At 38.4% G+C, this 27,576-nt stretch overlaps 1 protein-coding gene and 1 pseudogene across 4 annotated transcripts; one reads left to right on the top strand and one right to left on the bottom strand.

Annotated features, from left to right (window-relative positions):
* The first annotated feature begins 11,862 nt into the window (after positions 1-11,862).
* Positions 11,863-24,701, top strand: LOC148863384 (protein MICROTUBULE BINDING PROTEIN 2C-like). 3 transcript variants are annotated; one of them, XM_088977153.1, is made up of 6 exons: positions 11,863-12,178; positions 12,666-13,011; positions 13,184-13,267; positions 14,353-14,709; positions 18,973-19,191; positions 24,332-24,701. In XM_088977153.1, exons 2-6 carry the CDS (start codon positions 12,808-12,810, stop codon positions 24,551-24,553), a joined length of 1,086 nt encoding a protein of 361 aa, XP_088833279.1. In that variant the 5' UTR covers positions 11,863-12,178; positions 12,666-12,807; the 3' UTR covers positions 24,554-24,701. The 3 variants fall into 3 exon arrangements, with proteins under 3 accessions (XP_088833279.1, XP_088833278.1, XP_088833280.1); XM_088977154.1 differs by lacking the exon at positions 11,863-12,178 and having other exon boundaries at positions 12,369-13,011; positions 14,353-14,368; positions 14,501-14,709; XM_088977152.1 differs by lacking the exon at positions 11,863-12,178 and having other exon boundaries at positions 12,199-13,011.
* Positions 24,702-25,259: 558 nt separating this feature from the next.
* LOC148863383 (dirigent protein 22 pseudogene) lies at positions 25,260-26,026 on the bottom strand (annotated as a pseudogene). Its single transcript, XR_016109739.1, has one exon. The product of XR_016109739.1 is annotated as a dirigent protein 22 pseudogene (transcript).
* Between the last annotated feature and the right edge of the window lie 1,550 nt (positions 26,027-27,576).

Below are 27,576 nucleotides of genomic sequence, written 5' to 3'. Positions count from 1 at the left end.
TCAAGGCGCTTAAACCGAAATGGTAATATCGTTAAAACCAGAAACGGTTTTTCGCCGGATATCTGAATACAGCCAAAAAATCAGACGATGATAAAACTGGAATTTGACTTGCCGCTGGTAAGAAGTGAACAACGGTCGAAGTTCGAATAAGGTTACCGGCAAACTCGTTAATCACTCGACGGAAAACAGACGGGGAAAAGTCTGAGAAAAAGTTTCGGTGGACGTGGATCGAGCATTAGCAAGCTCTCGTATTTGCTAATGGCTGGCATCCCTCGCTCTCATCATGACGAAATAATTGGGGTTGGCCAGTTGGCCATTACCAGTTTATTACTTTATTACTCTCTCTCTCTCTCATATTAATCTTTTGTGGAATTTCATCCGCTTCGCTCCATTTTCTACCTTTTTCTTTTTTTTAATCTAAAAAAGAAAAATGAGAATGATCAATCAGCCCAGAGCAGGATTTTATAGCCCCAAAGTAGAGGGGAATGCATATTGACCGTGAATTGATGTTAAATTCACTAATAGACCCGATGTAGTTTACATGGGGAGAGGGCTAGTAATAAGGGGGGGCTGGAATTCAGAATTCTGCATCGGATTTTTTCGTAAAATAATCTTACATCTCCCTGATTTTCACGTGGCGATCGGATGCAGACTCCTCTGTACTGCATGTCAGTGACGTAAGTTTGGAGCTTAAAGGTGGGGAAATGGAGTGTGGGCCATAAAATGCGTGTTCACAGTTTTGGCCCGTCTGATTGTTGTATTGGAAGGCCAACGTCTCTCCATCATAATTGGTTGGGAAGATATGAGCAAATCCGATGTAGTCCAGGTAGTTTAGTGTTTTAGGTCCACCTCCACCTCCAACTCCACCTTATAGTTGAAGCTTGGTCCATCACTCCATCTAGCACTTTGACCATGATCAATCACTTTGGGCCCACCAATAACCCATTACCATATAGAAAGGGAAGTACTAAGTTATGAGTATCCCACCGTTACACGATGTTCTCTATTTCACTTTTTCATCAGCATTTGACTTCGATGGGTTTTTTTGTTGATAAAGTTTGTGACTTGTTAAGAGTGCAGGTGCCGTAGTCAGAAGAATCAGAATATGTAGACGGGTTTCGGGTCCAATACGTTATTGTCACCAGAACCAAAATTGATGACCCGGATTAAACCCATGGAGCAGACATCCCGGTGCCTCGTTCATGACTCAGGATCCCAGCTGAGTGTTTTCGGCCCGACATTTCGGTTCTGGGTCCCGTTGAACAGGGAAAAATGTCTACTGGGAGTAGGGCAAACAGTAGTGCAAGACCACTCGCCAAGTCGAGACATAAAGCTATAAAGGTGCAGTTTACGTTTAGGGCTCCCAACTCGTTGCTGGGTCAGGTTTGAAACCATGATCCATGAATGACCATTGACACTAGTCGAGTGGCATTTGCCCATCTGAGATGGTGGTCTGGACGTGAGGCCAAGGCAAGTATGCAATATTGTGATTAATTATAATAAAGCAATAATGCATTTGCAATGGGGAAATTTTAGGCAGCGCAATGGACATTTTAATCCTTGCATAATACCATTTTTCCCGTTTGAGGACCATCATTGTATTGGATTGGGTCAACAAAGATCCTCGGCAGCTTAACCTGAGAGAATAATTACCAAGAATGCGGTGTGAGTGTGAGTTATTCCGGACGACGATAATTAGGTAGGGTAGGGGTCCCCTTCCCACAGCCTTAGCATTTAAAATTCTGGGACCCGTAGTCAGTAGGCCAACGGTTTAACTCAACTTCACGTATAAGCAAGAAGATATTAGTTTATTCTTTTTTAAAAATATCCCTAAACCCAACTTCACGAGAAAATGGCCAAAAGTAGATAGGCCCCAACTCCCACTCCTCCTCATCGTCTACAATCTACACGTTGGCTTGGCGAGTACAGTGGGGTTGAAGTGGTTAGGGAGTTCACTCAAAAACCGTGGATACTACCTAACGACCGAATCTTAATTCGAGTGTTGTTTTTTTTTTTTTAAATCTCATAGTTGTATTTCGTTGCTTCAGCTACCTAATGCTAATAGGGTCCCCCTCTGGATATTAATTGAAGCAATTGTAATAGTCGGTTACAACGGGCAGGGATTGGCCAAATTTGGTCCGGATTTGCCATATTTTTTTATCCTAGCAATTTCCAGGATTGATGTATATGGCATTATAATTAGAGGCCCAAAAAGGCTCGTTGTGTCTTCCTCGTTGCCTTCTATCCTTGAACCAAGTTTCGATGGTTGACATTACTTGATAAGCACTTTAATAAATCGTGTTGCCTAAAATTGATGTGGACAAAGGAACCGAAGCTGCGCGTGGCTAATCCGGACAAACAAGGGTGGTCCAATCCTGAGTCAATACAAGTTTAAAATTGAAATAGGAATGGTTCATTCTAATTTCAAGTGTAAAATCTCATTTCTGGTGGAACGACATTATCCTATACGAGAGAAAATGGTCATTCTTTTCCTCTTTTTTGGGGATGAGAATCCTTCTAATTAATTATTAATGATTATTCTAATTCCGATTCTCATCCAAACCAAACAAGTGAAGGAAAATTATGAATCAAATGAACCCTTGATTTTGAAAAATTTTGAAAATCTATGATACAGAAAAGACATAATACCGAAAAAGGCTTTGACCAATTATAACCACCTATAAATTTTGATTAAACTCCACTTGATTAATTCTTACTTTTATGATACCCGGTTGATTGGTTATAAAATTTTCTAATATCATATCTTTCCGGTTTAGGTGCACCTACCACTGAAGAAAAAACCACGCTGTGGAAGGACTTCGTGTTGGTTGTATAGTCAATTTTTGGGTTTAGTTAGTTTCTTACATTTGTTTCCATTTTCTTCAGTTTTCCTTTTTTTTTTTCAGAAAGAACAAATCAAATTTGCTATCAGAAGGAAAAAAAAATGAACCACTTTTGAGTTTTGAAAGCTTTTTCCTTGTAAAATTTCAGACACTCATCAGTTAATGTAGCATTCGGAAGCTGCTAATAATTTATCCAGACGTGGATGATAAGTAAGATCGTTCGCTTGTTATTTTTCTTCCTCCAAAGTGGCAAAGTGGTAGCCCATTTGTTTACTCCTTCATTAATCCAAGGAGCTGATTGGCCATGTACAATGAACATCCGTGACTCCCTGAGAAAAGTGTGCTGTCGTTGGCTCACAAATGTACACGGAATTTTGCTTCTTCCCTCGATTCCATGGAATTCTATTACCAAATAAAAACAAATCCATGGAATTCAAAATGTTCACTTCTAAATCCGTGGGATTATATTGGAGACTTAAAATCCAATAATTGCATAAATAAGTAAAGGGATTTAAGTCACGATTTTTTTTTTAAATTGCCACTTAGCAAAAAAAGTAAAAAAAAAAAAACTTCTTAATTTGTGTTTTTATTTTTTGAAAAAAAGTTGATTTTGTTTAAAAAAAAACTGATACATGACTTCAAAGAATGACTTTAAAAACATATATATATATATATTAGAAATTTTATGATTTATGGAAACATGATATTAGATATTCAGATGAAAACATGTTCTTTAAACTATAGATTTAGCCATTTAGACTCAATTTGAGAAGAAAACAAATACAAATATGTGCAGAACAAATATATAAGGTTTGAAACTACTGATTACAAGGTTCAGTTTGATTACAGTGCAAAACAAGGTTTAAAAATACAGAAGGCATGTTTTTCCAGTGTACATTTTTATATTTATACTCTTTTCAAACTGAGCCTAAAAACAAGTTTCTAGGAAAAAAAAAGTACTATAACCAAAAGCATTTTTGCGTTTTTGTTTAAAGGTAATTCGCATTGAAGAATACCCCTGAAAGTATAAATACTAATCTCAATATAAGTGACACGTTTTGAGATGCGACTGGGAGAGACTAAGAGAGGACGTCAGGAGAGAAATGGGGCTGAGAATTTCAAAGGAGGAGAAAACAGTGGAACTGTGGAAGAGAGAGCGGGAAAACAGAGAGGAAAACGAAACCCTAATACAATTTTTCCACCGCAAACAAGAAATTACATAGAATTTTGTACAAGAAAACATACACATTTATGATCCAGAGGCAACCCACATACATTTGTCTCAAAAGGGCCCAGCTTTTTTCCTTCTTTTTTTTGAGGACCCAGTGTGTGGCATAGAAATCGATAAACGGATAAAACAGCATACCCAAGCTCTAAGCTCAAAATCCTGTACTATATTTGTAAAATAACTTTTCATTTGATTTTAATTCTTTTCTGTTTCCCTTAACCATAATCCATGTTTCAAGGTTTACTTGAAAGTTGAAACAGCGTTTATTGATTTTTTTTCTTTCTTGTAGCTACAGAAGAAAGTTGGAAGTCAAAACTAAAAGAACTCTTTTTAACTGTAAAAGCTATTTGTTCTCTCTCTGGCCAGTGGCCACCTTTTTTGTTCTCTTCCAAACATTGACTAACTTCAGTCTCTGGGTCTTTGTGTACCCCGATTACCGGTGGACCTCTCAACTCCCTTAGAAACTGGGTTGGTCCAATGTAGAGATTCTTCCCAACCGGACCCGGGTCCATCTCATTTCCTTATCCCGCCTGTGAATCAGAAGAGATGTTTACTTTTGGAGTGGTGGACTCTGCAACAGATGTTGGTAATTGACTTAGTTAAATGTCAAGCAGTTTACAGCGACATGTTTGAGTCAATTTACAAAAAGCAGCTTTTGTTTTCACTTTTGAAGTTGAAAAATTAGAAATCAACAGTCTGGATGCAAACTGGTTGACATGATTGATTTAAAAATTACGACGCTAAATTGTCATTCGTCAAACCCTCCTCGAATAGGGCACAACAACTAGACAAGCCTAACTCTTAACTCCTCTGACTGAGATGCCAAATGTCCCGACTCCCCTCAACACATTGATAAGGCAAATCTCTTGTGCACTTCGTGCCTTAATAAAGCTGCGACATAAACTGTAGATTTATTTGAAATTTCGAACAGCTGAACCTTAAATGAAGCAATCCTGTCAAGTGTCAGCCAATGTGGACGTATCCACAGTTCATATTTTTGGGGCTTAAAGTTGTTCTGGGTTTATAGTGAGAAAGAAGGAATTATAAACCCCGCGTACCGATGTACAATCGAAGAACACCTGGAGTGGAATATCAACACACATTAGTTTGAGAATTTCATATCTAATCCTATGGTTCGTTTGAAGTCAAGGAGACAAAATTGAGTGGCATTGAGCTGTTTGGGATGGATTTGGACTTGGACTTTTTTTGCTTCTATAGATGGATTGGGTTGGACTCTGATGCGCGAGAGAATACACGAATAAAAAACATGAATTCGTGGTTTATAGTTGAATTAACTACCACCGACCCACCGACCAGATGGTCTAGCTTGGAGTCTTCCATAAAAAAGAAGGGAAGTTGGAAATTGAAAAATTAAATAAGAGAGTTGCTTCTTGATTCACTAGATTTGAACTTTGTACTTCCGCATTATTGATATATTTATATTAGAAGATGCTAGGGGCTTTGTATAAGAGAGTTGCTGGATTCAGTGAATGCCCCCAGGTGGTGGCTATTGAATGATCTGGAAGTTGGAATCTTTAAGTAATTTGTATTTATGAGGTTTGATTTGAATGCCCGAGTGCGGATGGTCGTGGTCATTTGACATCCTAAAGATTCAAATATGTGGAAGTAGAACAGCAGGTGGTTAAACCATCAGCCAACCAATGTTCTGTAAATTGGATCAAACTAGGCGGTTGAACTAGCAAAATCAAAGAGCACAAACAGGTAAACACTTTCCCAGTTTGTGGTTTTGGCTATCAGAAGGATTCAAATCTGCGTCCCACAAGGTTCCATAGCACATGTATTGAAAACATCTCCCGATGATGACATCATCATATTTCCAATACACAACAGGGATGTGCTGTGGGACATTGTGGGGTGCCTCCTTATGAGGCGTAGATGTGAACTATCAGAACGCTTAAACTATTGGATAAACCCAGAAAACCAGGAATGATGCAGCTTTCTCGTCTAATCTATGGTCTGGATTTGAACACATTGCCTTTAATGACTGTTCCCTTGGCCTGTGACCGGCTTGCGCATAATACCATTTGCCTACTTCAGCTGAATCCGGAAAATACATTCCATCACCCTACCACATGATCAGGCACCACACATCTCATACATGGTGGGTCTTAGTTTGATGGCGAGATGTATTGCGTCAGATAACGTTCAGAGAGTATTGGAATATCATTTGTTGGCAGGTGATCCCAATTCTCTACTCCCACTCGCTGGGTGGATTATGAGATTGGATTCAGTCTTCATAAAGGGTACTTGCACCGTATTCATAACCATTTTTAGCTGTATATTAAAATTAGGGAAAATGACTATTCAGCCTATCTCAGAATTTTTAACCCCACCGTATGGGTGGGATGAATCCTGACCGTAGATTAATTGTCAAATCTACAAACAGAGTGCAGTTTATAGAGGGGCTATTAATAGACTATAGGAGGCTGCAATTTCAGAATTCTACCATGGTTATTTCTCCATAAATAAAAACATATAAATATAGAAATATTTTCGATACAAGTAACTGTGACAATGTGAGTACTGAATCTGAGTTCGTGGTTTGTGGGCATTTGTGTCACTCTAACTATAAATAAATAAACAATATCCCAATTCCCAATATATAAAGGCAGTGGCAGTGGACCTGGGTGAATCCCCTAATAAGCTCATTTAGCAATTATATCCGATCTGCTCCTTCAACCAAATTGATATACTACCTTCCTCCCCTTTGCAGAAAAAAAGAAAAAAGATATACGATGTCTGAAGGGTGAGTCCCATTTAGAGATAGGAATCCTCTATGTGGATGTGATCTGCCGGCCGAATGATCAGCCAATTGATTCTCTTTTCTGAAGGTATGGAGTCTATGGACTATGGTAATCTGGTCCATTATTATAAGTAGGAAGGCGATCGATATAAAATAAGACAGATCCCTCGTGGAAATTTTCCTGATGCACTTTGTTGGCAGCGAATCCCGGGCCCCGGCTATAGTGTAGTAGGAGGCTTCACTTTCGGGGCCTGGTAACTTAAATCTAGTGATGGGGGGAAATCACTTTGAAATCCTGTCCTCTTACATGTCCTTCTTATGATAAATATAATACTTTAGTTTCCACACTCATTATTCATTGCTGCCTCTCTTTCAAACATTAGGAGCAAGATGATTATGACCCATCAAAGTTGGCTACTGTCTATAACTTGGGTCTATCCTATAATGTCACTTCCATAATTATTTAGTATCGACTGTACTTTATAATAAACAAAGAATACTCCTTTCGCTCTTATTATAAATTTACACCATGCCTCTTTGTTTGTTTGACAATTTCTATATGTTGGATGAGTTGATGAGGGTGGTTTTAACTTTTAACATTCGTCATGACAAAGCAAATGTACCTACTTTGTGAAAGGGGTGAAAGTAAGGGTTCATTTGGTTCTTGGTTAGAATCAGAACAGAAATATCTTGGAATTAGAAATTTAGAACTTGAGGATCTATTTTCATAGTCTGTTTGATTCAAATGAAAATCAAAATCGGAATTAGAATCAGTTGGAATATATCTCATTCCTAAGAGAGGGGAGGGAATGGTCATTCGGGGGAACTTCCATTCCACCCAACCAAAGGCCATTCCGATTCCAATTACAGATTCCTCTTCCTGTGAACCAAATGGGGCCCTTAATTTATGGTTAAATGGAGTTTGCTCTGGAATCAAGACCAGATTTGGTAAAAAGAGGTAAAATAAAAAAGAAAAAAATTTAAAATTTAGCATCTTTTGCATTCTAGAGGATCAGGTGTGCACATGGGATCCATTGGTCAGACTGGGGAGAGCCTGTAGTTCCACAAGTTGGATATAAGGATGACCATAGGCTGGGTTTTGACAATGTATGGAATAATCTTTAGGTCTGCCTAGGCTAGGCCGAGCATCCAGGTTTGCCTGTATTGCTTAATAAAATTATGGGTTTAAAATAAAATAAAAAATACAAAATACAAAAAACTATATAAAGATGTACTGTCTATATATTAATATAGGGAAAATCTATGATGCCGAGAAAATATGGTATGGAAAGAGTTTTGATCAATCAAAACCCACTTATAAATTTTGATAAATAACACCTAATTGACTACTATGTTTATAATTCCACTTGATTCATCATAAAATTTTCGGATATCATATCTTTTCTATATCATAGTCCAATCCATTAATGTATTATACTATATATATGGTAAGGAATTATAAGATAAATGTAACTTTTGGGCCTTGTCAGTCTGTCCAAGCCTAGGGTTTGCTTGACTAGGGCCCAGCCTGCATTATGTGCGGGCTTGGTGTGGATTTGGGCCGGGTCATAAATGATCGCATGATCCCCACCCATGCCTCTTATATTGGAGTTGGAGGGGTGCTAATTAACCATCACAAGTTATCAATCACTGGGTCATTGGTATGGGAGTTTGATGTCTATACCCGAAGATCCCACCTAAAAAATTATATGATTTTTTATTATTTTAATATATGCCATTTTAATTTATTTTTTTGGCATTTAATGGTTTTTATGGTAAATTTTTAAAAATTAAAATCAAAGGGTCCTTTGGTTCACAGTTGGAATCAGAATCGAAATGGTCAATTATTCTTATAGTCTGTTTGATTCAGACAGAAATCAAATTGAAAATTGAAATAAGCTGGAATGAGATTTCATTCCTATGGGAAGAGGAGGAAATGACCATTCTCTCAAATGGGGGAATGCCATTCCATCAAAAATATAAATGAAATTCAGATTCTACCCAATTAAACATTTAGAATCGGCATGGCCTATTTCGGTTCTAATAACGATTCCAAACCCCTATTTCCATGAACTGAATGGATCCTAAATCTCATTGTTCACCGTCATTAAAAGGAAATAGAAACTAAAATAAAAATTTTGTGTTTATAATATTTAATTAACATATAAATTGATTAGAAATCACCAAGATAAAGCATGCTTTATTAGTTAAAAGGGCTAGGAATTGTACTTGAGGTCATGGAAATTAGAGCTTACAGCTAGCTAAGAAAGCTGCTTAGCTCAGTTTCCTTGCTACATGTCAATAAATGATATATATCACATTAGCTAACAGTAATACCAATATATAAATTAATATACATAATATTCAATACTAACATTCAACACCTCTATTTTGGATTTCTGTGACTTTCAAATTTGAGTATTTGAAAGAGCAAGTGAGGAGTTAAGGCTCAGTTTGAAAGGAGTATAAATACAAATATCTAAAATGCAAAACTTTATGTTTTTATATTATTTTGTATCTATTAACATTATACATATTTGTGTTTGTATTTTTTCCAAACTGAGCCTAATGAATTAATTATAAATGTGTTGCTGAATGAAAGATACAATACAATTCAATCGAGTTTGTCAAACTATTTGGGAGTTCGGATCTATTCCTCACAGAGTGTTTCTCACACCGACTTCAGCATGTTTCAGCCGTACATCGGAAACATTTCCCATATTTCTATATTGTTATTTATGGAAAATGTTTCTAATATACAATGGGATGTGGCTGTGAGGTTGTATTGGTGTGAGGAGTGCTCTATATATAAGGAGCAGATCCCAATTCACCGTTTGGGGTCCCCAAGGAGTTGGTCTCCACAGTTCAATAAAGTGCATCTTATGTTGTGGCTGTGTAGAAGAGTTGAAAAATTGGTATTTATGGGCAAATTAAGGAAATAATAGTAAAGGACGGCTTGCCTCAATTCTCAAGAACTCAAGCAAGGATTAGCTGAATGCAATGGTTATTCAACGGGCTGTGGAACCAATGATAATAAGGTTCTACACCAGTAATAAAATACATAGGACCCACATCTTTCACAGTGGGGCTCATAAATTTATTAATGGTTTGGAACCTCATCATTGATTTCATAACCCACCGATGAACCATTACATTCATCTAATCCAACTGGACACACACCAAACCCATGAAAGAATAATGATGGCTTCACTTTAGGGTTCCAACCAGATTGGATTGGATTGAAAAGGCCCACATCCAAATTTGATTCGTTAATATTTGAATTTAATTTGAAGCTTATCCATTTGTTTTATGGCATATTCATATTGAAATTTGATATAAAATAGTATTAATAAATAAAAAATAATAATCAAAATACTATATATTATTAATAAATTAAACTAAAAATAGTTTCTAGCTTTTTATGTCATATATGATAAAGTGAGTTGAAATGACTCACTAGTAGAAATAATTTGTCAAAGGAGTTCAATTATGATATCGAGAAAATTTGTAACTAGTATCATAAAAATTAAATTCATAACGATGATAATCAATTAAAGTTATTTTTATAAAAATTCACAGGGGTTTAATTTGGTCAAGGCTCTTTTATTATCATGTCTTTCCAGTAGGATAGATTATTTTATTTTGTTGAGATTGTCACTTGGCAGTTGGCACCTCTCTAAATAGGGAGTGTAAGATCAAATCCTTGGAACTGCAGGCTCACGTGCATCTGCTCTATCTGTGTTATACCAATTTCCCGTAATTACACGAGTTGGATCATATTTGCTTGGATAGTGCTATATCCATTATTCGATCCAATTATAAATGGGTCGCATTCAGACCATCTTTAACTGGGTGAAGAATCTCAAGTTCTCATCCATTTTCTTTGCATCCGATTAGCTAAGCAAGCTTGGTCTCTTAAGTCGAATTTAATGACTTATGGGGTGCTTTTCTCCATTCTACCTTATAGCCGAAGATGGGAACATAATCAGGGCCGAACCAGGCCACCGGACATGAAGTGCAGCTACGAGTCCAGCCCATCACCATTTTGCTTCTAGAACACAGGAAAGGTCTTTCTGTATGGGGCCCTCAAAAATTGCCATTTGTCGTTTATTTCGAGGATCAGGACAGATCATTGAATGGATGGATCCATCCCAAGAGAGGGTCCTCAACCATCATCAGTACATGGCTCACATGTCAGAAAAACCATCAGTGCATGGCCACATGCCTTATTTTCTGATGATGAGCTATCGTGTGAACATTCCTTTTCCAAACCATGAAAATAATGCAACAAATAGCACAGCTACAACAATGTCTTAAAGAAAATTTATTTCCCAGCATTAAATCTCCATTGTGGACATGTGGTAAGTTATGAGGCCCAGTCAATGTTGGGCTGGGTTATCCATTAGTCATATCAAGGTTCATTGTGTTGCTTTCCTTCTGAACGATGAGTCAAACCATTTACAGCCAAATCTCGTTGGCAAAAACACTGAGGGTCTGTTTGTCTTGTGAATCAAAGTCGAAATTCCTTGAAATCGGAACTAGAATTGAATTCCATAAAGTATGCCATAATTCCCATGAAGGGGTGACACATTTTAATGGGCATCCACTCCTATTGCGTCTTATTGCGTGAGGGGAGATTAGGGTTTAGAATAAAAGTATATAAACTTTATGTATTAGGTATTGAATTTAATAATATTTAGAATTTTATGTAAAGGATAATTAATAATTTATATGATTTTATATGTCTTAATCAAATAATTGAAAATTTTGTTATTTATTTGTATTATTTTATTTGTTTATTGTTTATATATAATAAAAGATAATAAGAAATTATATGCAGGTTCTAAACCCGACTTGCCTTACTCTTGAGGTCAGGGAGGATTTTGCATTTTCATGTAAGGAAAGGGTTTAGATTCTCAAAATCCAATCCACTATAGATTTTGGGGCAGACACGGATTGGGAGATGGGTCGGGTAAAGCCCTCTTTATTACCATCCCTAACTGGAATGAGATTCTCATTCCCAAGGAGGGGAGGCCAGAATGACCATTACCTCAAATAGAACAATGCCATTCTGCAATGACCAGAAATTGCAATCCCATTCCATCCAACCACTATTTCAATTCCGATTCTAAACTCCTATTATAGGAAATTGAAATTTGAAGCCTAACTAAAAGCTTAAATTTACTTTAATTGGTATGAAAATTTTAAGCAAAGTGGAGGTATATTACTTTTTTTTTTATAAGCGGAGGTATATTACTACCTGGTTCGAGAATCAATAGACTCTCAATTTGGCTCGTTGGATTATGTTCCTTATTGCAAATTTGCAATTAGCTTTAAAATTGGGTAAGTTGTAGATAAGTATCCTACACTTTGGGATAGGTATTCTAAATTTTCAATTGCAACACTTGAATATCTTGAATTCTCAAAAATAGAAATTTAGGTCCATCCATCAATATTTTGTCAGTTAAATATTATATAATGTCAAAAAATACCCTTTTCATTTATTTTTGAAATGATTTTCATGTAATTTAATGTCTCCCCACGGTGATATTCTCACATGAACATAAAATAATATATTCAAAATTTCTAGTGATAATATTTTCTTGTAATGATTTTATTCCGTAGAATGATCTCAAAAAAAACAACACAAGAAGAATATTTTTGACATTATATAATGTAATGACGAAATACTAATGGACCCTAAGTGTTTATTATATAATGTAATAGGTAGTGCTGTTGTTTCTTTTTCTGGGTTATGGACATTTACATCGCTTCCACTTCCCTTTTGAGTTTTTTGAGTAATCTTTCTGCTGATCTCCGTGACTGTAAGGACGGATTGGAGTGGGAACTAGGACCATGATATCCGTGAAGTCTCTGCAATTTCTCTCTATGTAGTGTATTCCTGACATAGAGATCAGAGAGAGTATCGATCTTTTTAAGGGCTTCCACCAACTAATCGATCTCCATAGCCAATGTTTGAGCAGCAGCATTTCGTCGACTTGCAGGAAAGATTTGGAGACTCAAAATCATGGCTGTCGGGAGAAGATCACTCATCTCCTCTTCTATCTCAACGAGTTAACTCCTCCCTCGCTAACGGAAACGGAAGCAATAGCAATGTGGACAGGGTACTCTTTAAGAACCTCGTCGAGATGGTCCCGCTTGTGGAATCTCTCATGGTAAGCTCATTACCTTGATACTTCCAAGCGGTTCTTCATGTACATTTCAAAAATTTATCCTTTTTTTTTCCTTGTGTACTATTTTTGGGAAATAATCTTAATTTAATCTGTTCTCTCTTTTGGTGAACTTTCCTTTTCTTTAATGTATTGTTTTTGTTTTTTCATTGCCCAGGATCGGAGGGCGAACGCTTCGTTCACACGTCGTGCGTCGATAGTCTACACTAAGACGCCTTCAAAAGAACCTCACCCTAAAAAGGTGAGACTTTTCGTTTGGAATTTGACTTAAATGTTAAATTGACCCAATGGAACTGTAAATTTCGAACTTTTTTCTGAGGGAAACTTGAGCTTATGTTTTGTTTCAGTAGTTAGCAGGTCTTATGTTGTTTGGTGATGCTATTAGAAATGTGGACCATTGATGTTGGTTTATGGTTGTTATGTATTGAATTGCGAATTGGTCTCTCTAGACCGCAATGGGTACTCTACAATTTCAGTCTGAAGCAACCCATTTTAACTCTGGGTTGTTTGGTGATGCTATTAGAAATGTGGACCATTGATGTTGGTTTATGGTTGTTATGTATTGAATTGCGAATTGGTCTCTCTAGACCGCAATGGGTACTCTACAATTTCGTTTGGAATTTGACTTAAATGTTAAATTGACCCAATGGAACTGTAAATTTCGAACCTTTTTCTTAGGAAAATGTGGGAAGCTTGAGCTTATGTTTTGTTTCAGTAGTTAGCAGGTCTTATGTTGTTTGGTGATGCTATTAGAAATGTGTACCATTGATGTTGGTTTATGGTTGTTATGTATTGAATTGCGAATTGGTCTCTCTAGACCGCAATGGGTACTCTACAATTTCAGTCTGAAGCAACCCATTTTAACTCTGGCATCTGCCGGATGCTTATCAATTTATTGTCTTTTATACTATCCTCCTTTTTAGGTGATTTGGATTTCTGGGTATGGGTTTACCGCACGAGGAAAAAAGTTTTATGAATTTATGATTTATGATCAAGGAAAAGAGTTCACCAGATTAGACAATTTTGTTTTGTTCAATAGAAATAATGAGTGTAGCCTGGTTTTGAAACTCATGTTGTTCCTAGTTAGGCAATGACTTATATTACATGAACCCAAAGGCTAAAGACTTGACACTGACAAGTAAATGAATTTTGAACATTATCCTTCCCTTTTGGAACTTCCATATTGCTTTGCGTCTAATCTAAATCAAATCTGCTGTTAATGGAGTTCAATTAACCTGACATTTAGATATTTTCTGCATAAATGTCAGGTGTGGCTTCAGTTTTCACTAATAGAATATCCTAATCTTGATTATTAACCTATTTCAGATTGGTGATCCAAAAGGTAGGAAAGCAGCTCAATCTATTCCAACCAAAAAAACAAGGGAAATTAGTGATAAAGTTCAAAGCAAAACTGCTAGCCAAGATGTCTGTTCTGATGAACTCTCAATTTTCTCATCGAGGGCAATGGTAGCAGAAAAGGAAAGGGAAGAGCTGAATATCTTGCGGAAACAAGTGCAAGATCTAGAGAAGAAATTATCAGAAAAAGACGAGCTCCTGAAATTGGCAGAGAATTCAAAGAATCAAATAGCTGAAGTCCAAGCAAAACTTGAAGAACTGAGATGCCAGACCTCAGAGAAAGACTCCTTAATCAGAACTACTCATTCTCAGCTCTATGATGCAAAGGTATGTTTCTTTGTATTTCTTAAGTTGTCTATTTATCATGTACCTAGCTCATTGCTTCATTGTCTCATAGCGGTTATATGTTTTTCTATGTATAAAGTACAACCACCAGTTATTTCTCTTTCCCCCACCACTAGTTATATTATATATTATATATTGTTATTCTGTGGAAATGAGAGGATTCATACTTGTAGTTATTGTTGGTCAGGTGAAAGTTTGCATTAGGAGGACTGGAAAAAGCTCCAGCCCTTATCATGCAACTTTCTGACATGCATAGGAGTTATAAATCAACATTCAGTGCATGCAGATCTACCAAAGTGATCCTCTAGGCTACATAACTGCATAATTACTACCATATACCACATGGAAATTTCTATTATGCATTGTGTAAACCTAATTGCATAATTACTACCATATACTACATGAAAATTTCTATCGTACATTGTATTAACTGGTAAAAGAGGGTGACTAATATGGCTAACATGTTGGCAAAAGGGAAGTTGATAGGGAGGGATTGTATTGTGGGTCTACCATACTAGGGTAGAAAGTAGACAGTTGGGCTTTGTTTGCATGTTGGGTGGGTAAGCCAGAAATGGTTTTTCCTTTTCTCCTTGCAGGGAGAAAAATTTTCTATTGATTTGTTTCCTTCATGATGAAACTATTCTGATCTGTTGATGATTGAAGAAAACTGGTAAATCAGGGGTTTGGTGTGTTCAAACATCTAGGCATATATTTCACACCTATTGGAGTCATAGTGAAATGTGTGTTGCAAAGATTGGATGATTTACAATTAGCTTATTAGAGTTCTAGCATAATTCTATGATAATGACTTAAGAGGTAATTCTTCATTTGTCATGATAATGGAACAAAAAAAGGAGGTGATGGTGTTGGCCGAAGTGGTGGTTAACGGGATTGGGAAGTTGTCGGAAAGAAGGTTAAATGCAGGATTACTTTTTTCACTCAGATCCAGATATTGTTGACATTCAGAGATGGGTGCACACAGAGTGGTTTCATTTTGGCTTCTCACAGGAAGAAGGTTAAGTGCAGGATTACTTTTGTTTAGCTTCAAGATAAAAGGAGTAGTGAGAGTTTTGGATAGGCAGAGAAGAGGCATTTGAGATATCCAGAGTTAAGAATTGATAGATGGATACTGATGGTTGGGCAACTGAAGCCTTCACAGGAGACAACATTAGTTTGGATACGTGTGGTGGGGATTCCATTGCATTTTCGGAGTACCCAAACTTTCAGATTGATTGGCCACGCTGTGGGAAAATTTCGGAGGCATGATTTTTGCAATAGGCTCTAGATTCAGGCAAGGTACGTGAAAATATTGATTGAAGTTGAAGATTTGCACTTGATAAGAATCAACTTTATGCAAGGAAGCAATTCTAATTGAGAATAGTGCCTCAAGGAACATATCCAATCTTTGTTGTTTCATTTTCGAGAGGGATAATAAAAGAAAAATAAGTTTGATCTGAGCGAAGGTCAGAAGAGGACGTTGGGGGGTGAGGAAGATGAACATGTGGAGTTTCGGCAAGGAGGGTGGGAGGTTAGGGATGAAGATGAAAGGTCAGGGTGATGAAAGGGCAAAGTTATGATTTCAGCAGGTAAGGAGGACAGGGTGAAAACTGTTTTTGACTTTAAAAGTAGGCAGAGTAATGTTCTTGGTCTGGAGAAATGGGGGAAGCAATGTGGGCCATATACTTTTGTACATCGTGGTGGGTTGGGTGAGCGTTTAAATAGAGTTGGGCCTATTTTGCGTTTGAAGTTGTAATGGTGGTAGGAGTGGGTAAACTTTGACAGGACTTGGGCCCAGTTGGTGGTTAGGGAGTTGCAGCTAGGGCGAGATCTAATCCAAAATGACTGGGAGAGAAGGAAAAGAGAAAAGAAAGACCTGAAGATTGTAATGTGAGGGGGATTATGTCTAGTGCATTATGAAATTTATTTCCAGGTATAAGGAAGATAAACAAAGGAACATTTTATCTGGTTGAAGTCCTCAAAGACATGGTGAGAAGAGATTAGAACTTGAAGAGACAAGTGTGAAGGGATAAGCTGAAGCTGTTGGTCCAAAAGAAAATTTGCAAGAGAATGAAAAAGGAGGTGAGATCAAGTCAATGGTTATTGAGGAAGATGAAAAAGAGGTTAGTTGTGATGAAACTCCTCAATATTGAGAACAGTAAAAAAATTCAAATGGAAAGATGTGTATTTTTTTATCAGCTCAAATGGAAAGGTGTGTTTTTTTTTTATCAGCTCAAATGGAAAGATGTGTTACGTACAGGACAAATTTAGAGCCCGAAGGTCTAGCAGTCCCAAAGATCCAGCGGAGGAAAATCTTGTTGAAGGTGAAGAAGAGGTAAGGGTTTGTGAAGGCATATCAAAGATGGATCTGGATAATGAAGGAGATGGTAGTTTTGTAGAGAAAGAAGAAGCAAGAAAGGAGACGAAGGTGGACAAACTGGAAGGTGAACAGGAGACTGAAAATAATGGGTGCAGGGTGATAGGTGCAAAAATGTATGAGAGAAAAAAAGAAATAAAGAATGAAGCTAGTAATAGATGATGAAGAGTTTAGAAATGAAGATGAAGTTGTAATGGATAAAACACATGCCCTTGGGAAAACAGTTGACCTGGAAATAGTAGTGAAAATAGAAATGGAGGTGAGTAAATCTTTGGGTTTGTTCTTTATCAGAGGCATCCAAGGGGAGGAATTTGCAAGGACAAAATTTAAGGAATTGGCATCCTATGCCTCTAATGGAAAGAGAGAAAGATAATTTGGATCCTGAGGTGATGAGCTCTGCTGCAAGGAAAGAAGATGATCAAGATGGAGCAAAACCTCCTGAAGTTACAGGGAATGATGTCAACAAGGATGGTTAGTTGGCAACAGAGCAATCCCTGATGTGGTAAGAAGATTCAGAAGACAGAGGAGTCAACAAACTGTCCAGATGTCAAAAGTTCTTGCTAGATTGAAGGGGGGCTTATTTGGGATGGGGCCTATTAAAAAGGTGAAGAAAACAAGAGTGCTTTTAAGAGAAGTAAAGAAGGAACTGGCGAAGGCGCAGGAGGTGCTGAATATTTGGGTATTATAGCTGTGCACTAGTCATTTGGGAGGAAGGTCTTGTCATTTGATGGGTGTGGAGGGTTTTGTAGGTTGGTTTTTTGGCAATTTGGTATAAGCTGGAGGGTTGTGTCTTCAAATTTGTTGGCATTTTAGTTTTAGATGCTTTGTTTTTTTGTTAGTATTGGGGTGTCTGTGTCCTTTGGTCTTAGAGGTGGGTGGATGCTTTTGGATCTTTGTTGCTTCTTTCGTTGGGTGGTTTCTTGTCACATTCTTGTACTCTTCTTATTACTCGATAAATATTTCCTTTTCATTTATTACCAAAAAATAATATTCCTTTTTCAGTTATTCCCATTAATCTATTCCAGGTTCTAAAATAAGATGAATAGCATGGTAACCTACTGCATATATTCTGAAGTCATGGAGGGGTAGAAAAAATAATGGAATTTGCTTGTCATTCATCTCCTGCAATCTCCTTCCTCTCAAACATAGTTGTGTATTCAAGGATGTTAAACTTTTGAAACACAATGGAATGTTCTGGATACTTCATGAATTAATCTTCTCAACATTTGATGAACAATCGGCATATTTACACAACACATGATGCTATCAGTGTTCAGAGAGCCAGACTGGATCGGCTAGTCTGACAAAAAAGCTGTGAACCAGTCCACTGACCACTGTCATCCACCTGGCAGTTTGGTTTGGCTCTAAAAACTGAGGTTAGAAAAACTGGCCATAATTATGCAAAATATAGTTTTATATTTTGAATATATATATAATTTAATATTATTATGTATAACATTATATAATTATGCATGTTACATATATTATATATTATGCTATATTATATATCTATAGGATGATGTGTCACAGGTTGACTGGTTCAGCTCACCCACAACCTGGAGGGGAAAACGGTTCAGCCTCTGGGTCAGTTCTCTGAACCTTGGGTGCTATCAGTCCTTTGTTGTGACCCAAATTCAGTGCCAACTGTACATTGGATTAGGTATGCTTTTATGACATACGCATAAATGTTGCATTCTTATTTCCAATTTCAGCTTTTTATGCCACAACATTAAGCAGTACCAAGTGCCAACACCAAATATTTTTTGGTTGGTTTATATATGTGAGTGCATAGTTGCATAAATGCATGCATGCATGATTATCTGTGCAAATTACCTTACGCCATTACTCGTTAATATCTTTCTCTTCCACAGATTATGCTTGCAGATAAGCAAGCAGCCCTTGAGAAGTTACAATGGGAGGCAATGACATCTAATAGCAAAGTTGATAAGCTCCAAAATGAGCTGGACTCCATGCAAGGAGGGATTTCATCACTTGTGTTGTCACTTGAAGGCTTGACAAAGAATGATTTCACTGCATATGCTGAGGATTATGATGTCACTCCATATCATTTGGATCCACTTCCACATATAGTAAGCTTGGCTGCTTCTTTATAATAATGTAGTAGGTTTACATACTTTTGATCTTAGGTAACATGTTCAGTGCTCACAAGAGTTTTCCAAGTGAATATGCCAGGCAAGATAAATGGTGTGTCTTACAACAAAGGTTACCTTTTCATAGAGTATAAGAGAAAATGACTTACATCCTTGTGTTCGAGGTTCTGTGTAAAGTTTTTTTTTTGATGAATAACACTTTCATTAAATCATCAATAGAAGATTTACAAGAGGAAGACAAACACACTTATCTTCCAAGAGCAACAAAGAACCTCAAGAAAAGGAAAAAAAACGAAAAAAAACACTAAAGTTACAGCTTAGCCCAAAACAGTGAATCCCTTTCTGCCCCTTGTTTAGCTAAACCGTCAGCTAGGGAATTAGTCGATCTTTTAACCCAACATGTCTTAACTTCCATCTCCCGCACCAGCCACTTGAATTTCCTCATCTCATTGTTGTACTTCCATAAGCCATTGTGATCTTTAATCACCACCTCTGAATCCCCTTCAATTATGAGTTTCCTGATGTTCAACTCCTTAGCTTTTCGGACTCTTTCCATAACTGCAAAGATCTCAGCTCTAAGGGAGTCACCCACTCCAATTGGGCCTGAGAAAATGGTAGAAATGACCCCATTTTCATCCCTAAAAACACCCCCAATCTCAGATTGTCTAAGATTTCCCCTACTACACCCATCAAAGTTTAATTTCAAGAATCCACCAGGTGGAGGGGTCCAAGCCACTCATAACTGACTTGGTCTGTGTGCAATTTGCAATTTCACCCCACTTCCTCAACATGTCATCCACATTGTAATCTGTGAATAGCTCCAAAGATTTCAGCCACTGTACTGCCCTAATATGTATGATAGCCCTCAGATCTGCTGCTCATCTCTCAGTTTCTTATAATATCTTGGAGTTTCTTTCTTCCCAAAGTGTCCAACATACTGCAACCCTTAGTCCTCTCCACATAGTTCTTCCCCTTTTTATCCGCCACCTGAAAAAAGAAGGGGAAAAAAGGCCCTGCAAGTCTGACGGAGGATTCTAGCTACATCTAAATAAGGAGAAAGCCCAATCCCAAATTGACCTCGCAAAATGGCAAGACACCAGTAGGTGAAAACCAGTCTCCCCATCCGCATTACAAAAAACACACCACTGAGGTGACAAACAAGAATAGGGTTTCTTCTTTTGGAGTAGATCACTAGTGTTGATTCTTTCTAGATAGGCTTCCCAACAAAAACTACCAACCCTAGGAGGTATTGCTCTGCACCAAACCTCATCAATAGGGAAAGGGGGGAAAGTATGACTGGTGGGCTGACTTAAGACTTTGAAGAAAGAAGCACAAGAAAAGATTCCATTGGGGGTAGGTGTCCAAATTCTAGAATCCGCCCTAGTGGGGTCTAAGACAACGTTATCAAGAAGTGCAATAAGGCTCGAAATACTGTTGAAGTTTGAGTCCCTCAAATCCCTTCTTAGACCCAAGTTCCACCAAATCCCAGAAGTGGAAGAGGACGGGGTGGTGAAAGACGAGATTGGCTCATTTTTCAAATAAGAAAGAGCATACAAAGAAGGAAACTGATCTTTTAACCCAATATGGCTTACCACCCGGAAAACGAGCCATTGGATCCAAGTGGGTGTACAAAATAAAATACAAAGTCGATGGTTCAGTTGATCGGTTCAAAGCTTGTTTGGTAGCCAAAGGATACACCCAAGTTGAAGGTTTGGACTATCATGATACCTTTGTGCTAGTTGCAAAATTATCAACTGTTCGATGTCTATTTGCTGTAGCTGCCATTAAAAATGGGAACTTCATCAATTCGATGTTAATAATGCATTCTTACATGGAGATCTCCATGAGGAAGTGTATATGGCCATCTCTCAAGGCTTTGCCAAAGATGATGATAATAGAGTTTGCAAACTCCAGAAATCCCTTTATGGGTTCAAACAAGCCTCTCACATGTGGTTTGAGAAATTTCAACAGGCTCTTCTTTCAATGGGCTTCCAACAATCTCACAGTGATTAGTGATTACTCCCTCTTTACATCCACAAATGGTGACTCCTTTGTCACAACCCTGGTTTATGTTGATGGTCTTCTACTTGCTGGCAATGATCCTTCTCGTATTTCACAGCTCAAACAATTCATCAATGACAAGTTCCACATCAAAGATCTCGGGCCTCCCAAGTATTTTTTGGGCTTGGAGATTGACCAATCTCATGATGCATATTTATTAGTCAACATAAATACATCTTGGACATCTTACTTGATGCTGGTCTCCAAGATTGCAAGCCATCATCCACTCCTATGGAAGTTCAACGTCATTTTAATGACACTTCCAGTCCCATTCTGGATAATCCATCATGCTTCCAGTGCCTAGTTGGACAACTAGTATACCTCACTGTCACTAGGCCTGACATATCTTTTGCCGTTAATACCCTAAGTCAGCATATGCATCAGCCCCACCAAGAACATCTTGATGCTGCACTTCGGGTGGTCAAATACCTTAAAGGAACTCAGAAGCATGGCATCTTCCTTTCAGCTCACACTGATACTGTTTTTCATGGCTATAATGACTCAGATTGGGCCAGTTGCCTGATAACTAGATGATCCCCTACTGGGTACATCACCTTGCTGGGTTCCTCGTGAAAGAATGGTAGGATCCATCTAATGGACGCCAAGAAAGGTGCGGAATGGGGGGGGGGGCGAATTTCAAAAAAATTTCCTACCTTCTTCCAACTAGGAATCATATTCCCTAAATTTAGAATACATTATTCAAGGATCCTACTTGAACCATAAACAAACCAGATCTGAACCAAAAGAAAACAGAAAGGATTATACCTGATCCGGAGAAATAATATCTCCCAAAGTTGGTGTTCACGCCCAAAGAAGTAACCAAGATCCGCTCCCACTGAAGATGACACAGCTATGGATGGAACGGAACCAGCAGGGTGCGTCCTACACACTGGATTCTTCACAAGAATCCTCTGGAAACCTTGAACGCCGAATCCTAGTGTATTTCTTGCAAGACTATTGTCAAGAACTGCTTTCTTGACTTCCTGTTGCTGCAAAGATCCAATCTTCCAACAGGTAGTGGCGGCGCCTGAAGGAAGAGAAGTCCAGGGACTAAGATGGCAAAATTGTCTATTCTCTCTGGAGTTTGTGAGAGATCAAATCTCAGATTGCAGGATGTGTTTCTTTCTTGCTCAAACCCCCTAGTTCGAAATCTGATATTTTTGCTCGGGTTTTCTCCTCTTTCTTCTTGATTAAGAAACCTCCCAATATTTTGGGAGTTATCCCAATCCAAATCAGTATTTGGATAGAGGTTAATCTTAATCCTATCTGCAGATTAAGTTAGTTAACTCCTGATCTTATGAAGAGGTTACCAGATTCAAATCTAATTTGAATTTGGTCTCTTAGAGTGGATAAGGTCAAAGACCCAATCCTTTTACTAACACTAATCTCAGATTCGCCCTATGAACTGGTGATCATATCAGCCTAGTTCGAATGGGCTTTTGGCCTATTAAGTATTCAGTGTTTAACTAGTTTCCAACCTGCTGCCCAGTTGGGCTTCTTTGTATGGCGTGGGACCCAAGCATTGATCTACACACCAACCACATGGGTTCGGCCCAGCCTTTATTACAAGGCCCAGCCGAATTCACTGAAAGACTCAGTGACCCCTTGAGCCCATCACATGGACCTTATGGGCCCAACACTTACATTAAGTGGTCCCTGGGCCAAGCCATCTTATAAAAACTCAGGGACTGTGGGCAGGTGCAAGATTAGCCCATCAGGTATTATCCTAAATGGTCTTACACTTAACCTCTCAGCCCTTAATGATCAAGCACTGCCCGACAAGAGAAGACCTCTCTCGGCTGCAAGGAACAGTGCCACACTCTATACTCACATGGATCCCGGGAATTAAAACCTTTTGAAAATCTTTTGAACCGTACATATACATATATATATATATATATATATATATATATATATATTATTTTGCAAAACAAAATTCTAACGATTGAAATCAACTGCCGGTAGTTTGGTTTCCATCAGAGAGAGTGCATTACCGATCATTACCATTGTCCGACAAAGGGGCTGATCCTGTCACTATGACCACTCAGATGAATTCTCAGACTGCCCCAACATGTCCAGGTTTTGACCCCCACTAAGGATCTCACTGATTGACACATCAAAGACAGCCCGATCCAACACCTAGTGATGTGTCATAATCGAGTCTAGGGGTCAGGTGTAACTTTATAGTTTTGCCCATCTGTCTCCAAGGTCTAGGGCAATACTAGAAATCTGGTCTGGTTCAAGGGTTCAAGCAATCCCATACTGCATGTGCCTTGGGTCTTACCCTGATGGCCGAAACAAGCCATCCCAACACTTGGTGGCACACCAGTATCAGCCTTGGCAGAATAAATCTCCCCAGACTTATCCAATGGCTGTGAACATTTAAAACTAACACAAGTTTCTATAAGTGTCCAGTTTTAGGGTCTTACACAGAATTATACCAAACAACATGAATCAAACATGCACTTTAATTTATTTCCACTAAATAACAAAAGTACATCAAATCGATTGAAGCTAAGGGCATACAAGACTGTCTAACACCTCGCCCATCTCATGGAAGACAAAAAAACAGCCAACAGTCTCCCGCTCCTCTGCTGAAGTTGAGTACCACGCAATGGCATCTGTTACAGCTGAATTAGTCTGGCTCCGTTGTCTTCTAGCTGATCTCACTGTTCAGCTATCATCTCCAATGCAATTGCACTGTGACAGTAAAGCAGCTATACACATTGCCGCCAATCCCGTTTTCCATGAGCAGATTAAACATTAATTGCTATTTCACGCACTCTTGTCCAAGTTGAGCGTCTCAGTCCTTTCTTGTGCACCAACTTGAGGAGGGGGGGGGGGTGTTAGATTTAGAGTCTTGGGCCACGTGGCTCACAGCAAAACTCTAGGTTTTAGGCTGTGAGAATCCCAAGATTGTACATGTCTTCAATCCAGGGAGCCCAAGTTACCATTGCGTAGTTAAAGAGATAAAAGAATCAATCAAAGCCAGCTTGTACATGTCTTCAATGTGATGATATTTAATTATTGACTGATATATTTACTTTGGTATGAACAGGATAATATGGATGACATGGACATGGAGAAAATGGAGGAAGCGAGGGAGGCATACATTGCAGCTATCTCTGCTGCAAAAGAAAAACAAGACGAGGAATCTATTGCTATTGCAGCAAAAGCAAGGTTATATCTTCAATCTTTTATATTCAAAACCAATGATCCGAATGTTGACGCAAGTAAGAGCTTTGATCTGTGCAGAGCTCCTGAAGTGCATGTCCTGTAGACCATTTAGATATGATACCATGGAGATGGATATCGTGTGACAGACTGACAATTACTGTCACGTTGTTCAAAATTGTTTATCCAACAATGAACTTTCTTGTCTCGTTAATGTCTTTTATTGCCAGAATTCAAAGAGAACAATTAGTATATTTGGTCCTCTAGCCATGAACCATATCTGGTGTCCCTCATCCGTTGGGTCATATTAAGAGGCAATTAAGTATAGGAGCTTCTAGGCTTAAACTTTTGCAAGGTCTCTCTTATCTGAGATCCGTTCGAAAAGACTGGGTTTAGAAGGAACTGATAATCCAGTGTCAGCGGTCATGCGCAGTCAAGTGTTATCAGTCTTAATTGTTCAAACATAGAAAACCGGACAAACTTTGTTTCAACTGTATTTCCTTACTCCAAGATAAAACGTTTGATAAAATATGGAGAGAACAAACTATTGTTGGATGGAAATACTTGTTTTGCTAGACAGACCGAACATTTCAAGCTTTTGATCAATCTACAAACAACGTAAAGACCGATAAACCAGACCTTGTTCTTCCCAAGATGTGGGTCATTTGATTTGGCATCTTCACAACTCACAAGACTTCCACTCCTGTCAAAGACTTTGAAGTTTTAACTTACACAGGTAAGGCAACAGTACTATATTGCTGTTTTCCGATTTAGAGAGAGAGAGATGGGAACCATCTAAATTACTCCATGGGTGATGAAAACGAACTCTTTATTTATTCATAATAATAGAAAATCTCATACAAGGCCAGGGGATCATCCAACATCGAATTTGAAAATGTGAAGTTTGTGAATGCTAATCATGTAGATACAAACATAGGAGCTCCATTAATTAATGTATCAGAGTCGCATTATATCCGATTACTGCATCAAATCCCGCCATTGAGTGCGTCTTTGCCAAGCAATACCCGCGTGCAAGCCGAAAAATTCCTGTGCCTCCGACGATTGGCATCTCTCTTACTTCATTCACGACCGGGTTCCGACCCACCACGCTGAAGGAACTACCATTGTATGGTCCGCTGACAAATGCATAGGTGAGAGTCATCAGAAGGCTGAACTCGTTCTGTTGCGAAGACATGGCATAGAGCCCCTGAGCACGCCCCATGAGGGTTGAATTTATATCGGGTGTGGCTGTGAGTGGATTGTCCATCACGAAAATTGACCCAAACGAGGATGCAATTGGGTCAGAGCTCGTGATATTGGATAGCCGGCCGGCCACCTGAACGGCAGTTGGGTTGGGGCCTCCAACGATGTCGTGCATGTAGAATTGAATGTTTGTGATCCTGGGTTTCAAGGCTTCAGTAGTGGTGCTGAGGGGCCGTAGAGCTGCAACCAAAATAAGCAACACAAGATTTGTTGAAGTGGGCGAAGTGCTGCAGCTCTTTGCCATGTCGTTGGGTGGGACTTAGAGTTTAGAGCTTCCCTCTGTTGGGGTTGGAACTTGGGATGATCATCCAGGCTTGTAGATGGATGGTTTATATATAAAGTAAAACTTTGACCTAGGCCTTCCTACAATGACTCTCTCAATAGGAAGACTACCTCCCGTTACACTACACGTACCCCTTGCTTCAAGTTCAAGAAAGACTTACCAGAGCTCAGAGTCGAAGACTTGAATTTGCTTGTTGTCTGTCATTTGTCAAATACGAATGGAACGTATTTTCCATGCATGTGGCATGAGCCAGAGGCATGACTAACGAGTCACCACTGAACCTTCCCAAGAGGTCGGGAACCCAATCAATTTGGAAGCCCGTTTGGTACCGGCTTCTGTGTCAAAGGTGAGTGATGACAGAGTTGTGGTCTGTAGAATTCGGATTTGATCCTCACAACATCGTCTTCACACCGTCTTTCATAGCCCCTTTCAGCTGTGCATTCGGAATATCTCCCTATAAATAAAAATATATAAATATGAAAATATTGTCAATACGCGGCTGCAAATCTCAGAATAGAGAAACTTCACGTATAGGGCCCAGCTTAGAACATCAGAAGCCACTTCCCAAAAGTCCTCCCAAATGGGCACTGGGTCGGGTTGTGATTGCAAGTTAAATTTATGGTTGGTGTAGTAATGGGTCAGATGAAGAGTCCAAGACCGGGATCCAGCGGGTTACGGTTCAATTTAAGAAGTATCAATGCTAGTAGTGTCAGGATCAGATTCGGATCATCTAGGACAGTGGTACCATTAATCTGGTCTTTTAAGAAAAACTTTTAGGGATTGGAGAACAACAAATACCGATGAGTGAGCAATCGGTTTATTCGATTAAAAATCAAACTGAATAAATAAAAAAGAAAAATTAAACTTTAAAATGGAAAACTGAAATAATCAAAACTGAAATTTCTTATTTCATTTTTCAGTTAAAACCGAATTTTAAGATTAACGCATAAAACCAGTAACCCAGTGAACCTATTTTACATTTGATCCTATCTGGGTCTGACAATACGTTCAGGGTTAGGGGGCGAGACTGAAAAGCCTCGGTGGTATGTTTCCAATTTCCTATGAGAGGCAATATGATTTGAGATGTTAGAAAATTAGGCTGTGTAGAGAACAAGAGAACCATAGAAGGGAAAGTTGGAGAAGCTTCCCCCATACTGAATAGCCACCCTTATTGACGAGGAATGCTGGCTTAGGAAGTAGGAACCACAAAATTGAATAATAAAAATCAGAAATTGCTGCAAATGCCAGGTAGGCCATTACAACACTGAGGTCCCGTTTGGTTTGCAGGAATAGGGGTATGAAATCGGAATTGGAATAGGTTATTTCAATTCCAATTTTTTGATTGGGCAGAACCGGAATCCCATTCCCATACCTGTTGGGATGGCATTCCCCCATTTGAGGAATGGCCATTCCCTGACTCTCTCGAGAATGAAATCTCAATTCCTGTCTGAACCAAATCTGATTCCAAAAGATTTTGATTCTGATTCTGACTACAAATCAAACGGACCCTGAGAATTTTTAGCATCAAGTTTTGTTTGTTTGCATGTAAAATAAAATATGATACTTGATTAAGAATTTAGGAT

The sequence above is a fragment of the Nelumbo lutea genome, chromosome 3 (assembly GCF_056320005.1).
Source record: "Nelumbo lutea isolate HS-2025 chromosome 3, American lotus-T2T, whole genome shotgun sequence".
Classification (NCBI taxonomy): Eukaryota; Viridiplantae; Streptophyta; class Magnoliopsida; order Proteales; family Nelumbonaceae; genus Nelumbo; species Nelumbo lutea.
Note: the sequence above shows the minus strand (reverse complement) of the source record. Positions and strands in the feature narration are given on the sequence as shown.

Excerpts from the sequence above, each read along its gene's own strand:
- LOC148863384 (XM_088977153.1), top strand. The coding sequence starts at position 12,808 with ATGTTTGAGCAGCAGCATTTCGTCGACTTGCAGGAAAGATTTGGAGAC. Across the intron at positions 14,710-18,972 it reads CTCAGCTCTATGATGCAAAG|ATTATGCTTGCAGATAAGCA; the intron begins GTATGTTTCTTT and ends TCTCTTCCACAG. Across the intron at positions 19,192-24,331 it reads TGGATCCACTTCCACATATA|GATAATATGGATGACATGGA; the intron begins GTAAGCTTGGCT and ends TGGTATGAACAG.